Source organism: Piliocolobus tephrosceles, chromosome 13 (genome assembly GCF_002776525.5).
Source record: "Piliocolobus tephrosceles isolate RC106 chromosome 13, ASM277652v3, whole genome shotgun sequence".
NCBI classification, from domain to species: domain Eukaryota; kingdom Metazoa; phylum Chordata; class Mammalia; order Primates; family Cercopithecidae; genus Piliocolobus; species Piliocolobus tephrosceles.
In genome coordinates this window covers 64,243,445-64,258,355 of record NC_045446.1, presented here as the reverse complement: position 1 = coordinate 64,258,355, position 14,911 = coordinate 64,243,445, and the positions used below count along the sequence as shown (strand labels likewise).

The window sequence follows — 14,911 nt, the reverse complement described above, 5'->3', positions numbered from 1 at the left end:
CGTTTTGCCATGTTGGGCAGGCTGGTCTCGAACTCCTGACCTCAGGCAATCCGCCCACCTCAACCTCCCAAAGTGCTGGGATTACAGGCATGAGCCACCGCACCCAGTCTATCCTCATTTTTTAAGCTACTGCTAGCATTCAATTTATTTTCATCCCATTTTTCCTAGGCATAATATATACTTCATGGTATGCTATTGTATGGATACACATTAATCTTCTGTTAATGATAAATCATCTATTAATGATCATTAATGATAATGAAAAGGAAAAAGTTTTTCTTTTTTTCTTAGAAATGAAATTGCAGTAAGCATCCAGATATATAATATACATCTTTCGTATTTATATACTATCCTTTTATTAACCTCATCTTAGTGAAGAGGAAACTGAGACTTAAAGGAGGTTGAATAACTTATTGAGAGTCACACGGTGAGTAAATAGTGGACCCAGGCTTCAAACCCAGATCTGTATAACTCCAAATTACTACTCTCTACTGGTATATATGAAGTACAGTAAGGTTTTAACAGGAAGGAACCCATAAGTCTACTTTAGGGATATCAAGAAATGCTACAAAAATAGGTGACTTTTTTGCCTAGATGTCAACTTTATCCCCTTGGGGAGTTTAGGGAAAGGGAGTTTGTCCCACACTGTAGCTACACACAAATGACTTGACTGCTCTTTATGAGTGTCATTTAAAGGCATGTAGATTCCATTTGTACATCATGGTACATCTGTGCTGAGAAGGAGAAAAGCAGCCCCAGACTTCTGGGAATTGGGCCGACATTCACAGGTAGACTTTGGTGTTTTCTTGTTGAGCGTAAATAATCTTACAGAACATCAGCATCAGACAAGATCACTGTATTACTATGATGAAGTGAGACAAAAACAAGACAGTTCCATCATCATGTCTAAGCACAGACCAAAACAAGGTCACTTATGCAAACCATAGAAACACCCAACATCCTCCTGTCTGGCTAAAATGAGTGACAGTTGCTGCTTCACCAGTTATAACTTTAGCCTTACTCTAGTATTCCCTCTATCTAGATAAGATTCTTTAAGAAAATCAATCCAGAGCAAAGCCCTGCTCCTTTAAGCCCTCACCCAAATCAGCTAACACAAGCCCAATGCTGATAAGCCCTTTCTGATAACTTCTCACTGAGATGTACTGTGGTTCCCCATGGTATATATTTTCTTTAATTGCAATGAGCAGTAAACCCAGCTTGTCCAACTAGAGTTGGTTCCTGTGGTCCTTGACTTAAGGGCATTGACAGGACAGTGGGTCGTCCTCAGGGTCACTCTGATGGGCAGATGTTATCCCCCTCCATCCCCATATACACATGCCATGATATCTAGATTACTAAGAAAGCCCATTGTAGTACTGCCAAAAGCCTAGATAGCATATAGAAAGAAAAACAAAAGCAAGCATATAGTTGGTTTTATTCTTGGTGGTCTCATAGAAGTAATGAAGTTATTTTCTAGGCAATCAAGCTGATTTCTAATATTACCATGGTATCTTCTCATTTCCACCCCTCTCCTCTACAGGGCTTTGGCTGAACAGGAACCCGCTTTACAGTTTAGTGCCACAGTTGGGGTCAATGCCTCTGTCACCACTCATCTCTCCTTCCTGCCCCAGGGAGAACAGCGCCGAACTCACCCTGTGGCCTGTTCCTTCTGCCCTGAGTTTTCCCATCACGTTGAGTTCACGTGTAACTTGGTAACTCAGCACTGTAGTGGAGAGGCCTGTTTCCTAGCAGAGTTGTTGGAGTTTGCAGAAGTTATTTTTGCTGTCTATCATGAAAATACCAAGTCAGGTGAGCACCATATGACTTGTCACAATCAAAATTAAAAGAGGCTACATTTTTAATGGTGTAGCCCTTCCTAGGAGATACATACTGAAGTATTTAGAGGTGAGGAGTCATAATCTCTACAACTTATTTCTGAAAGATACAGCAAAAAATAAGGATATGTACTAAGTATGTAAGAGAAAGATAGTGTAGAGAGAAATAAAGCAAATGTGTCAGTGTTAATGGGTGTGTCCAGATGAAGGGTGTGTAGGAGTTCATTATTGTGTTTTTGCAACTTTTCTATATTCCTGAATTTTTTTCAAAACATTTAATTTAAAAAATGAGCTGGGCACAGTGGCCCACACCTGTACTCCCAGCATTTTGGGAGGCCGAAGCGGGAGGATCAATTGAGCCCAAGAGTTCAAGGGTGCAGTGAGTTATGATTGCACCACTGCATTCCAGCCTGCGCGAGAGAGTGAGACCCTGCCAAAAAAAAAAAAAAAAAAAAAAAAAAAACTGAGGCCATTCAGGCTTTGACTGGGGCATGAGCAAGAGCAAGATAATCTCTAATGTATTTTACAAAACTAAGATTTACTGCATGTAAGGGGAGGGTTGTGTGGATATACTGTAAACAAGCTCCTTGATGAGTAGACCATCAAATAATTTTTCTTTTTTGCTTGATTTAACAGCCAGTGATATAATCAGTATTGAGTCATGCAAAGAGTATCTGCTTGGAGTAGTAAAAGTTCCAACAAAAGAGCTGCTGATCAAGAGATCTGGTAAGGATCCCAGATTATCACTTTCTGATGCCACCCTTTCCCTTTCACTTCCCTACAAGAGGTCATCTCTGTCTCTCTTGTAAGATATTCAAAAGAAAACACAAGCCCTTAACACACACTTCTGAACTTTCTCCAATACCTCAAATGTTTTCTTGAAACATTTTTTTTAGTTTAAAGATCTTAATTTATTTTATTTGCAATCTGGAATACTTCATTTCATAAAATGAAATGTGTTCCAATGTTCCAATGAGCTGAACAGAAGAGGTTGATTTTATAGATGGAGAAAGCCTGAAGAAAGGATAAACACAGGCCGGGCACGGTGGCTCGCGCCTGTAATCCCAGCACTTTGGGAGGCCAAGGCAGGCAGATTACCTGAGGTCAGGAGTTCGAGACCAGCCTGGCTAACATGGTGAAACCCCATTTCTTTTTTCTATTTTATTATTATTATTATTATTATTATACTTTAAATTCTAGGGTACACGTGCCCAACGTGCAGGTTTTTACATAGGTATACATGTGCCATGTTGGTTTGCTGCAACCATTAACTCGTCATTTACATTACATATTTCTCCTAATGCTATCCCTCCCCCTCCCCCACACCGCATGACAGGCCCTGGGGTGTAATGTTCCCTGCCCTGTGTCTAAGTGTTCTCATTGTTCAATTCCCACCTATGAGTGAGAACAGGCGGTGTTTGGTTTTCTGTCCTTGTGGTAGTTTGCTCAGAATGATGGTTTCCAGCTGCATCCATGTCCCTACAAAGGACATGAACTCATCCTTTTCTATGACCGCATAGTATTCCATGGTGTATATGTGCCACATTTTCTTTTCTTTTTTTTTTTTTTTGAGACGGAGTCTTGCTCTGTCTGTCGCCCAGGCTGGAGTGCAGTGGCGCAATCTCGGCTCACTGCAAGCTCCGCCTCTGGGGTTTACACCATTCTCCTGCCTCAGCCTCCCAAGTAGCTGGGAGTACAGGCGCCCGCCACCTCGCCCGGCTAGTTTTTTGTATTTTTTAGTAGAGACGGGGTTTCACCATGTTAGCCAGGATGGTCTCGATCTCCTGACCTCGTGATCCGCCCGTCTCGGCCTCCCAAAGTGCTGGGATTACAGGCTTGAGCCACTGCGCCCGGCCATGCCACATTTTCTTAATCCAGTCTATCATTGATGGACATTTGGGTTGGTTCCAAGTCTTTGCTATTGTGAATAGTGCCGCAATAAACAAACATATGCATGTGTCTTTATAGTGCATGATTTATAATCTTTTGGGTATATACCCAGTAATGGGATCGCTGGGTCAAATGGTATTTCTAGTTCTAGATCCTTGAGGAATCGCCACACTGTCTTCCACAGTGGTTGAACTAGTTTATGTTCCCACCAACAGTGTAAAAGCGTTCCTATTTCTCCACATCCTCTCCAGTGTCTGTTATCTCCTGACTTTTTAATGATCGCCATTCTAACTAATGGTATCTCATTGTGGTTTTGATTTGCGTTTCTCTGATGAACAGTGATGATGAGCATTTTTTCATGTGTCTGTTGGCTACATAAATGTCTTCTTTTGAGAAGTGTCTGTTCATATCCTTCTCCCACTTTTTGATGGGGTTGTTTTTTTCTCGTAAATTTGTTTAAGTTATTTGTAGATTCTGGATATTAGTCCTTTGTCATATGGTTAGATTGCAAAAATTTTCTTCCATTCTGTGGGTTGCCTTTTCACTCTAATGGTAGGTTCTTTTGCTGTACAGAAGCTCTTTAGTTTAATTAGATCCCATTTGTCTATTTTGGCTTTTGTTGCCGTTGATTTTGGTGTTTTAGTCATGGAGTCCTTGCCCATGCCTATGTCCTGAATGGCATTGCCTATGTTTACTTCTAGGGTTTTTATGGTTTTAGATCTAACATTTAAGTCTTTAATCCATCTTGAATTAATTTTTGTATGAGGTATAAGGAAGGGATCCAGTTTCAGCTTTCTACATATGGCTAACCAGTTTTCCCAGCACCATTTATTAAATAGGAAATCCTTTCCCCATTTCTTGTTTTTGTCAGATTTGTCAAAGATCAGATGGTTGTAGATGTGTGATGTTATTTCTGAGGCCTCTGTTCTGTTCCATTGATCTATATATCTGTTTTGGTACCAATACCATGCTGTTTGGGTTACTGTAGCCTTGTAGTATAGTTTGAAGTCAGGTAGCATGATGCCTCCAGCTTTATTCTTTTTGCTTAGGATTGTCTTGGCAATGTGGGCTCTTTTTTTGGTTCCATATGAACATTAAAGTCGTTTTTTCCAATTCCGTGAAGAAAGTCATTGGTAGCTTATGGGGATTGGCACTGAATCTATAAATTACCTTGGGCAGTGTGGCCATTTTCACGATATTGATTCTTCCTATCCATGGGCATGGAATGTTCTTGCATTTGTTTAGTGTCCTCTTTTATTTCATTGAGCAGTGGTTTGTAGTTCTCCTTGAAGAAGTCCTTCATATCCCTTGTAAGTTGGATTCCTAGGTATTTTATTCCCTTGCGGGGGTGGGCAGGTGGCGAATCCAGCAGCACGTCAAAAAGCTTATCCACCACAATCAAGTTGGCTTCATCCCTGGGATGCAAGACTGGTTCAACATATGCAAATCAATAAACATAATCCATCACATAAGCAGAACCAACGACAAAAACCACATGATTATCTCAATAGATGCAGAAAAGGCCTTCGACAAAATTCAACAGCCCTTCATGCTAAAAACTCTCAATAAACTATTGATGGAACATATCTCAAAATATAGGAGCTATTTATGATAAACCCACAGCCAATATCATACTGAATGGGCAAGAACTGGAAGCATTCCCTTTGAAAACTGGCACAAGACAGGGATACCCTCTCTCACCACTCCTATTCAACATAGTGTTGGAAGTTCTGGCTAGGTCAATCAGGCAAGAGAAAGAAATAAAGGATATTCAATTAGGAAAAGAAGAAGTCAAATTGTCCCTGTTTGCAGATGACATGATTGTGTATTTAGAAAACCCCATTGTCTCAGCCCAAAATCTCCTTAAGCTGATAAGCAACTTCAGCAAAGTCTCAGGATACAAAATCAATGTGCAAAAATCACAAGCATTCTTATATACCAATTACAGACAAACAGAGAGCCAAATCCTGAGTGAACTCCCTTTCTTGAAACATTTTAAGTCTTCTCCTAATCATTCTGAAGATCTTCTAATAAAACAAAGAAGCTCAAGACATTATGCTATCATCCTTCCCTAAGAAAGATGATGATGATGATGAAGAATATGGCAATATCCATTATATTATGTAGCACTTTGTAAAATATTTTCTCAGATCTTGTTTGAGCTTCACAGTAACCCTGACAAGTAAGGATATAGGATCTTATTATTTTCATTTGTCAGATGAGAAAACTTAGAGAGATTAAGTGGTTTGCCAAAACCACATACCTAGTGAGTGGCAGGACCTGAGATGAAATCCAGATTCACTCATTATTTTTCCCTATTTTTTCTCTCACTGAAGAAGGAATAAGGATATGGGATAAATGCCCCCCAAAGTAGACACAACCACCAAGGCAGTCTGGAAATACTGATCCCATCCTACTTACTAGTAACTGGGTGACCTTGACCAAGTGATTTGACCTCTCTGAGCCCCCGTTTTCTTATCTTGTGGGATGGATACAGTTAATCCTGATAAGTCTACAAGGTAGGAACTCATTAAATTGGTTATATAAAGTACCTGACACATAGTAGGTGTGCAGTAAGTGTAGGTTTTCCTTCTGTTGTCCATCTTCCTGCCTAGGATTGTGTAATCTAGTTTGCAGAATTCTGTCACACATCTCCCAATTGTTTCGTGAGTTAATATTTGAGCACTACCCTAATAAACAGGTGCTGTGTATGTGCCTGCCAGACAGAAGTCTGCACAAGTTGATATGGGATTCAAAACTCCCTTCTGTTACTTACTGTTTGTGATCTAAACAAAGTTACTTCATCTCTCAGATCCATAGTTTCGTCGTCTGTAGATATGGAAATAGTAATATCTATTTCACAAGATTATTAAAGCATTTAATGAAATCTTACATGTGAAAAATCTTGGCACAGGGCTGGGCACATAGGACACCTCAATTTCCTTCCTTCTATAACTTAGCTACAGTTTGGGAGAGAACAAGCACCATCTGGGAAATCACATCTCTGTGAATTAAAATTAACCCCTTGGATATATACCTTTTAGATAATTAAGGATATATCATTTGTCTTTGTATTCAGCGTATTCTAAAGTGAGCACTCTATTTTTCCCTACCTATACCCTCAATTATAGAATCGCAGAGCTAAAGTAACCATCTAATAATCTATGCAGTTCTTAAACACTGAAATGGCATGAAATTTTGTGTCTACATGTATTTGTTTATTTTGGGGGGCATAATAGCTCTCATTTGACCCAAAAGGGTTTGTGACCAAAAAAATGTTAAGAACCATTAAGCTGTGGGGAAACATAATCATAGAACCAAAGCCCTAGGCTCTTAGGCTATCAAGCTGAAAAAGAGCCTTAGAGATCAAAATTTTCAGCCTCCTCATTTCACAGAGGAAAACTAAGAAGGCCCAGAAAAGTCAAATACCTGTGCAAAAGTCATAAAACCTTAAGTAATCTTCAGCAAATTAATCTCAATAAGCCTAAATCTTCTCATTTGTAAAATACACTTAGTAAAACATTTCTCAGAAAATTGCTGTGAATATTATCATTCCGCAATCTGTTTTATATCATGCCAAAATCCAAAAGACCCTGAAAATAGAAGTTTTTTAACTCACTGAGGAGCCAAATCTGACCTCAGCTGATACGAGACTTAGGCAACTGCCTATTTATGTAAACTTTTATTAAAACACACTGTGCCCGTTAATTTACAAATTGTCTGTGGCCACTTTATTACCACAGTAGCCCAGCTAAGTGACTGCGGCAGAGACCATATGGCCCAAAAAGCCTAAAGTATTTACTATCTGTGGGCCCTGATATATAATATTATATAATATTCAGTTTTTGTACTCGATTACCTTTCTAAAACCTGAAAAATTCTAAATTCAGAAATAAATCTGGCCTTAAAGGTTTCAGATAAGATAGTGTGAACCTATACTAGGTGCAATGTAGACTTTAGAGCCAGCTATACCTGGAGTCAAATTCTAGCTGTCTTACTTGGTAGCAGTAATAAGTTGGACAGGTCTCTGAGCTTCCACTTTCTCGCCTGTAAAATAAGGATTATTATCCCATTTAGTCCTCAGAACTTCTCAGGGTTATCAGAGAAATTAAATGAAATAATATCTGTAAAGGGCTAGCGGAATTTCTGACACATACTAGATGTTTAATAAAGAGTAGTTTTTGGCCAGGTGCAGTGGCTCACTCCTGTAATCCCAAAACCTTGGGAAACCAAAGTGCAAGTATCACTTGAGGCCATGAGTTCAAGACCAGCCTGGGTATCACAACACAACCCTATCTCTACAAAAAAAAAAAAAAAAAAAAAAAAAAAACAAGCACAAACCTTTTTTTGGAAAATGGCCAGGCATGGTAGCACACACATCTAGTCCTATGTTCTCGGGAGGCTGAGGCAGGAGAATGACTTGAGCCCAGGAGTTCAAAGTTACAGGTAATACTGCTCTCCAGCCTGGGCGATAGAGAAAGATTTTGAAATCTAGCACCTGGTCCTTGGTATGTGTTCTCTAAATGCCAATTCCCTTGGTAGAAGACTTGGATCTAGACCCCAGATCTCTTTTGACCCCTGCTTTTTCTGTTGTACTCATAGTACTATAAACATTTCACACTTTTAAAGCACTTCTCTCTCAAAGCTCTTTCTAAACCATTATCTCATTGAATAATCATAACAACTTTGGGAGACAGCACTAGCATCAGTTTTCCCATTTGTGAGCTAAGGAAACCAAATCTGAGAGAAATTAATGGCTTGTTCATAATAAACCACTAGATCTAGCCATAGCCAAAGAGAACTCATATCTTCCAACTCCTAGCCTTTGTTCTTCCCATCTAATCTCATTACCTCTCAGTGGTCAGATGAACACAAACTCTGACTCACTGGGGTATGTTTTCTGTTCTGTCTTGAGCCAGGGTGATGGGATACTATGGGGTGGAGAGTGACTAACTTGTTTTTTGTTTACTTTTAAGACTATAATTGAGAATCTTTCTTTTCTCCCATAAGGGATCACAGGATGGTATCCTATCATTTTACCAGAAGATGGGGGCCTACCTCATGGCTTGGAGCTCATGCAGAAGATCGTGGGTGGTCTGGAGCTTTCAGTTTCCTTCACGCATCGTGGAGATAGACAGCGGGTCTTAGAAGCTGCTGGGCTATTGGGCTGGAGCTTTGAGAACAGCCTGAAAGATTTTGTCAGAATGAATGAAGGAGAGCCAGCCACTGTCACCATCTCCACCCCAAGGCTGTGGCTGCCCATCCATTGCGTGCTGCTTGCTGGCCACAACCATATTCATAAGAATACATATTGCTACCTTCGCTACAAGTTCTATGATCATGAAGCCTTTTGGACCCCTCTCAAGAAACCCAAGGAATCTGTAAACAAAAAGCAGATTATCGTCACTTTCAAGGCGTCCAAAAGAGCAGAAGTCACCAGGGGCCCATCACTGCTTTGGTACTTCAGGGAGGAGAGGCTAGAGATCCAAGTGTGGCAAGCTTATGGCAATGATAGTGTGGAGAGACCCCATCAGACAGACAGCTGGATTGGCTCAGCCTATGTGGACCTGGCCAGACTTGGGGAGAGGTCAGCAAGGACACTAACTGTCAGTGGTAAGTAAGGAGCCCAATTCAACTTGTAGTTTGAGCACCTGCTGTGTGTCAAACACTATGCGTGACACTCTGTCAGAGATTACTTTACTTGACCCTCCCGGCAATCCTGTGAGATAGCTATTATACCCATTTTATATTCATTAAAAAGAAGGCTGAGAGAGATTGAGTTACCTGCCCAGGGTCACAGACTAGTAAGTTTTCCTTCCATTATTGCACGCAGAAAGATTAATAATAATTTAGTAGTGCTTCTAAGGAGATTATATATATGTGTGTGTCTGTGTGTATATGTGTGTGTGTGTATATATACTATATATGTATATATTATATATACATATATATAAAATATATATATACGTATATATAAAATATTATATATATATATGTTCTGGGGTACATGTGCAGAACGTGCAGTTTTGTTACATAGGTATACACATGCCATGGTGGTTTGCTGCACCAATCAACCCGTCACCTACATTAGGTATTTCTCCTAATGCTATCCCTCCCCTAGCCCCCCACTCCCATCAGGCCCTGGTGTGTGATGTTCCCCTCCGTGTGTCCATGTGTTCTCATTGTTCACCTCCCACTTATAAGTGAGAACATGCAGTGTTTGGTTTTCTGTTATTGTTTGCTGAGAATGATGGTTTCCAGCTTCATCCCTGTCCCTGCAAAGGACATGAACTCATCCCTAAAGAGATTGTTTTTAAAGTTCCACTGCCTGCTTAAGAAAGGGTGTTACCTAATTCTAATACTGTGGTGGGGTCAACATAGGTCGAAGAATTGGCTATGAACTTCATAGCATTAGGGTGCATCCAAACTCATCAGATTTTTGCGTTTAACATAGTGCTTAGAACATTGTTAACACTTATGAAATAATGAATGAATTTAGGGAACTACTTGTAACCACATATATAAGAGCCTATCTGATCATCTAGAATGCTAGTTTATTAATTATATTGAAAAGCATACCTACTGAGGGGACCAGGATATTCTTCCTCTCTGGTCACCTGATCTTGGAACCATAAAGAAAATCTATATGGTAATAAACTAGTTGACAGAGCAGAAAAGAAAGGGTAACATTTTGCAAGTGGCATTTTTGTGCTGGGTGCTTTTCTTTCTAACATTTGCTTGGTACTTGATACATATGCTTGGACCTGGGAATTCAAAGATGAGTAAGAACTGGTTCCTGAACTTAAAGAGTTTACAGTCTAATAGGAGAATACAATAGTAAGTAAATAATTACAGTGAGGCATGAGAACTATGAAAAAGGTATTCTTGGTGCTATGGGAATGCAGGGATGCAACATCTCTAAGGATAGCATCTCAGTGAAAGTGATACTTGACCTGAGTTTCAAAGGATGTAGGTATAAGTCAAGGAAAGGGGGAAAGAAAGGTGTTCTAAAAAAGGAAACAGCATGGGTGAAAGTACAGGAGAATGAAACAGTTTGATAGATTTTGGGGACTATAGTAATTTCCGACAGCTGCATCTTAGGATACATAGATTTGGAAGTGATTAGAGATGAAGCTAGGGAGGTAGGCAGGAGTACTGTGTTGAAAGCCTTCTCTTCTCAGCTGAAGTTTGGACTTTTTCCTGAGAGTTATGGAAAATTAGTACAGTGGTTTCTGAATACAAGAGGAGTGTATCACTTTGCATTTAGAAAAATAAAGCTAGTGACTGTAGTTAAGATGAATTAGAGGTAGCCAGAGTAGATTCTTTACAAATAGATCTTTATTCAGCTTAATATTGCTGTCCAGTTAGTTGTTATTTCCCCAACTCTACAGTCGAAGAAACTGAGTCATGACCCTTTGTTAGCCCTATTAGCCCTGTGTTCAGACCCTATTGTTGAGTGGGTGGCCCAGGCTAGAGGAGAACTGAGTGTATCTAGGTGATCATCCCAAATTCTCTGGTTCTTTCTGGACCTAACAGGTGTAAATCTGGCTCTGTTGAGCACATCAAATGCCATGTGCTCTGTTTTATCTGGGCAGGCCTAGAGTCCCTTCAAAGGGACTACAGAAAATGTCCTTGAAGTGAACCAAGTTCACCTGAACTAAAGTTTATAAAGACAGGCTTTTAGCTTCATTCTGCTGAAGAAAGTAGGTTTAGGACACTGAATATAAATCTAAGTATAGGAACTCAGACACAAATACCTCTTTTTATTGAGTGCTACCAAAGGTAATATTTAGCTTTTCAGATCATCCATTTCCCTCATACTTCTCCATATCCCTCTTGTCTGAGCTTTTTGTTCTCTTGTGCACGGGTCTTATACAAGGCATGTCATTTGATGTGTTTGTTGAATGAGTCAAACCATCCATCCAACCTTACTTCCATGTTTTGTTGATTTTCCTGAGGATAAGGATTTAACTGTGTTGCTTTTGGGTGTCTTCTCACCTGTAATGACCTGCCCTTATTTTCCTTTGATAATCATAATAATTTACACATTGCTTTGAGAAGAAAACTGGTTATCTAAAACAGGAAAGGTTTCATATTATTGCCATCTATGAATCAGTTAACTCCATTTTCCTGAATTGAAATTAGTCTAATGAAGCAAACTTTGAGATTCAGAAGGAACTATTAGTACCTTCTGTTTTATAAATCTCATTTTAATATTCAGCAAGTTAGTAAAATTCAAATCTCTGGGCTTAAATGTGCCACTTACTGGAAGAGTGATGTTGGCAGTTTATTTAACTCCTCTGAGATTCTGGCATATGAAAAATACCCAACAAATATTAACTCCCTTATACTTCTTTCTGGTCTCCTGCTTACCTCCTACTTCCCCTCCACCCCCAAAAATATTGCCAGAACCCTAGTGAAACATAGCTAAATTGAGTGTCAAGACAGCTTCCCGATAGGGAGAAGGTCTAAAATCAGGAGCCCATGAGACACAAGGAAGAGAAAATAGGCCACTCTTGATTTCATCAAATCTCAGACTTCTTTAAGTCTTATTGCCTCTCAGCGCATGAATCCTTTCCACAACAGCTCTGCCTGGTAGTCATTTGGCTTTGGCTTTAAATCAGAGATCTTACTACCTTCATTACTTGGTTTTTTTGTTTTTTTGTTTGTTTGTTTGTTTGTTTTATTTTGTTTTGTTTTTTGAGACAGAGTCTTGCTCTGTCACCCAGTCTAGAGTGCAGTGGCACAATCATGGCTCACTGCATCCTCAACCTCTTGGGCTCAAGTGATCCTCCCACCTCAGCCTCCTAAGTAGCTTGGACTGCAGACACACACCACCATGCTAAGCTAATTTTTGTGTTTTTTGTAGAGATAGGGTTTTACCATGTTGCCCAGACTCTTGAACTCCTGGACTCAAGCAGTTCGCCCACTTCAGTCTCCGAAAGTGCCAGGATTACAGGTGTGAGCCACCACACTCAGCCTACTTTTCATTATTGAAGATAGTTAGGGCAGGGTAAAAGTTTTCATGTTTTCTACCAGCTTCATAGTTTCTTTTGCAAATTGATGTGTTGGGGTTTGTAGACCTTTCAAAGGAGAAAGGACCACAGCACCCTCAGTGAGTATTTCCTCCAAGCTTGGTTCTTGGTTCCTGCTTGACTAGCCTTATTATTCTCCATCCTCTTTTAGGTGTGTATCCTCTGTTTGGACGAAATGCTTCCAACCTCTCAGGAGCTGCCTTGCGAGTTCATGTAGTTCTTTCTTCTCTTTCCTCACATCTTGAGCCCACTCATGAGCTGGACTCCATGGACTGCAGCAGCCACAGTGAGTCTGAGCAACTCCCCAGAAGAAATGATGAGGTCCAACTTTCTCCACTGGAAGAAGTCTCCTGCCACCAGAAGTCTCCTGCCTCCACTCAGGTCCCCTGCAGCAGCACCACAGCTGAAGTCTGCCTGACCCAGGAGGGCCCTGCTGAGTTGGATGGAACATTTGCAGTCAGCATCCTAGTAGAAAGAGCAATGCACTTGAGCTTGAAAGGTATGCTCTCCTCACCTATCCAGGAGCATATGTCTAACTCTTCAGGGTGTACTCCTTTCTTCACAAGTCTTTCAAATCATGGCAGGATCTGTTAATTATCTTAACTGATAAATATTTTTTTCTCAATCCTAAAGGTTTAAGCAACATGAAAGCTTTTCTGAACTTGTTGCATATCGTAAATTCCCCAGTCCAGCCACCTGAGTATCAACCTAGATAGATACTTCTCTTTTCCTTATCCACCGTCAGATCATCAGACCCCTAAGTTGTTCTCTCTTAAATTTCTCACAGAGTTCTTTCTGTTTAGCCAGGTCAAGGCAAGCATATGGTAGACATCTGACTTCCAGACGTCACTGTTGTATCCTGACTTCCACCCTGCAGTGATAAGCCCATGTAGTCCTTCCTCCCACAACATTTATGTGTCAGTCAGGCACTGTGCTGAGTATAGAGTATAGACCTATAGTATAGAGACCTGCCCATCTGGCTCTGCAGAGCACATTAACTATGTAACTTCAGGTCATTTTACCTAGAGGCTAAATAACAAGTGATTTACGGGTCTGCAACTCTTGCCAGAAATGTGAGAGATGTTACGTCTCATACTCATAAAACAGGAGGACATTATGTTTGCTTTGCTGCATCATGAAGATCACAGTGCTGGGATAAACAAACAACACACAGTCTCTGTCCCCAAGGAACAGACAGCCTAATGGAGAGATATATTAACATTTTTAGTATAGAGGAATAAACAATATGAAAGAGGAAAGCTGTGGGAGGGTGGATGTGGTGGTATAGGAAAACTTTGAGAACACAGAGGGAGTTTTTTTGCTAATGGAGTGGTCAGGCCTCAAAGTATTGGTGTCACTTTAGTCTACTCTTGAAGGAGGAGGAGCAGGTTTGCTGAATGAAAGAGGAAAAAGGCATTCTAATGAGAAGAAATAGCATGGTCAAAAGCTTGGTACCATAAGAGAATGGGACATTGGCCAAAAAAAGGTCATTAAATGTGAGTAAAAAGTAGTGAGAAATGGGGCTGGAAAGACTAATTAGGCTACATGGGCAGCATTTTGTATGCTACATGACTGACACTGCAGGTGAGATGAAACCAACAAAGCCTTAATCTGTGGAGAGACAAGGTCATATTTGTTGACCAGACATGAAATGAAATCTTGGTGGCAATATGAAAAAGATACTGGATAATACTGAAAGCAGCAGTCACTGAGAGGGCCGTCACATTAGTTCAAGTTCTGAAGCCTAAAGAAGCAAGGTGGCAGCAAGAATGGAGAATAGGCGACAGAAACGTTCTCGTAGGAGACCATGATTCTACAATCTGTACTTCTGACTTTCCTCTTGCCTTAACAGTGTTCTCAGAGTGTCTGTCCCTTTTATGCCTTGGAAGCTCTTTCTTAAGGAAGGAAATGAGTGGTTCCTTCATGCAAACCTTTATGCAGAGGATTAACAAACAGCCCGGAATTCGGAGCTTTGCCTTCAGCAAAGCTTAATTCTGAAGCAGCTCTGAAATGGTCTGTGGTCACCACTGTAGTCCTGGTTCTGAAAATAAAAGAATTTCTTGGATACTTTTGTTAGAAAAAGCTCTGAGGAACCTTCTGTTAAGATCAGCTTCAATACTCTTAAGATTTGTACACGTACGTTAGACAAAA

At 40.3% G+C, this 14,911-nt stretch overlaps 1 protein-coding gene across 9 annotated transcripts in view; it reads left to right on the top strand.

The window, feature by feature from the left end:
* C2CD3 (C2 domain containing 3 centriole elongation regulator) overlaps positions 1-14,911 on the top strand; it is a 158,616-nt gene that overhangs the window by 92,123 nt on the left and 51,582 nt on the right. For all 9 annotated transcript variants that reach the window (XM_023209423.2, XM_023209426.3, XM_023209421.1 and 6 more), the window contains 4 exons: positions 1,541-1,809; positions 2,472-2,561; positions 8,736-9,338; positions 12,912-13,259. In XM_023209423.2, coding sequence (XP_023065191.1) covers positions 1,541-1,809; positions 2,472-2,561; positions 8,736-9,338; positions 12,912-13,259 — 1,310 coding nt within the window. The remainder of the gene's footprint in view (positions 1-1,540; positions 1,810-2,471; positions 2,562-8,735; positions 9,339-12,911; positions 13,260-14,911) is intronic.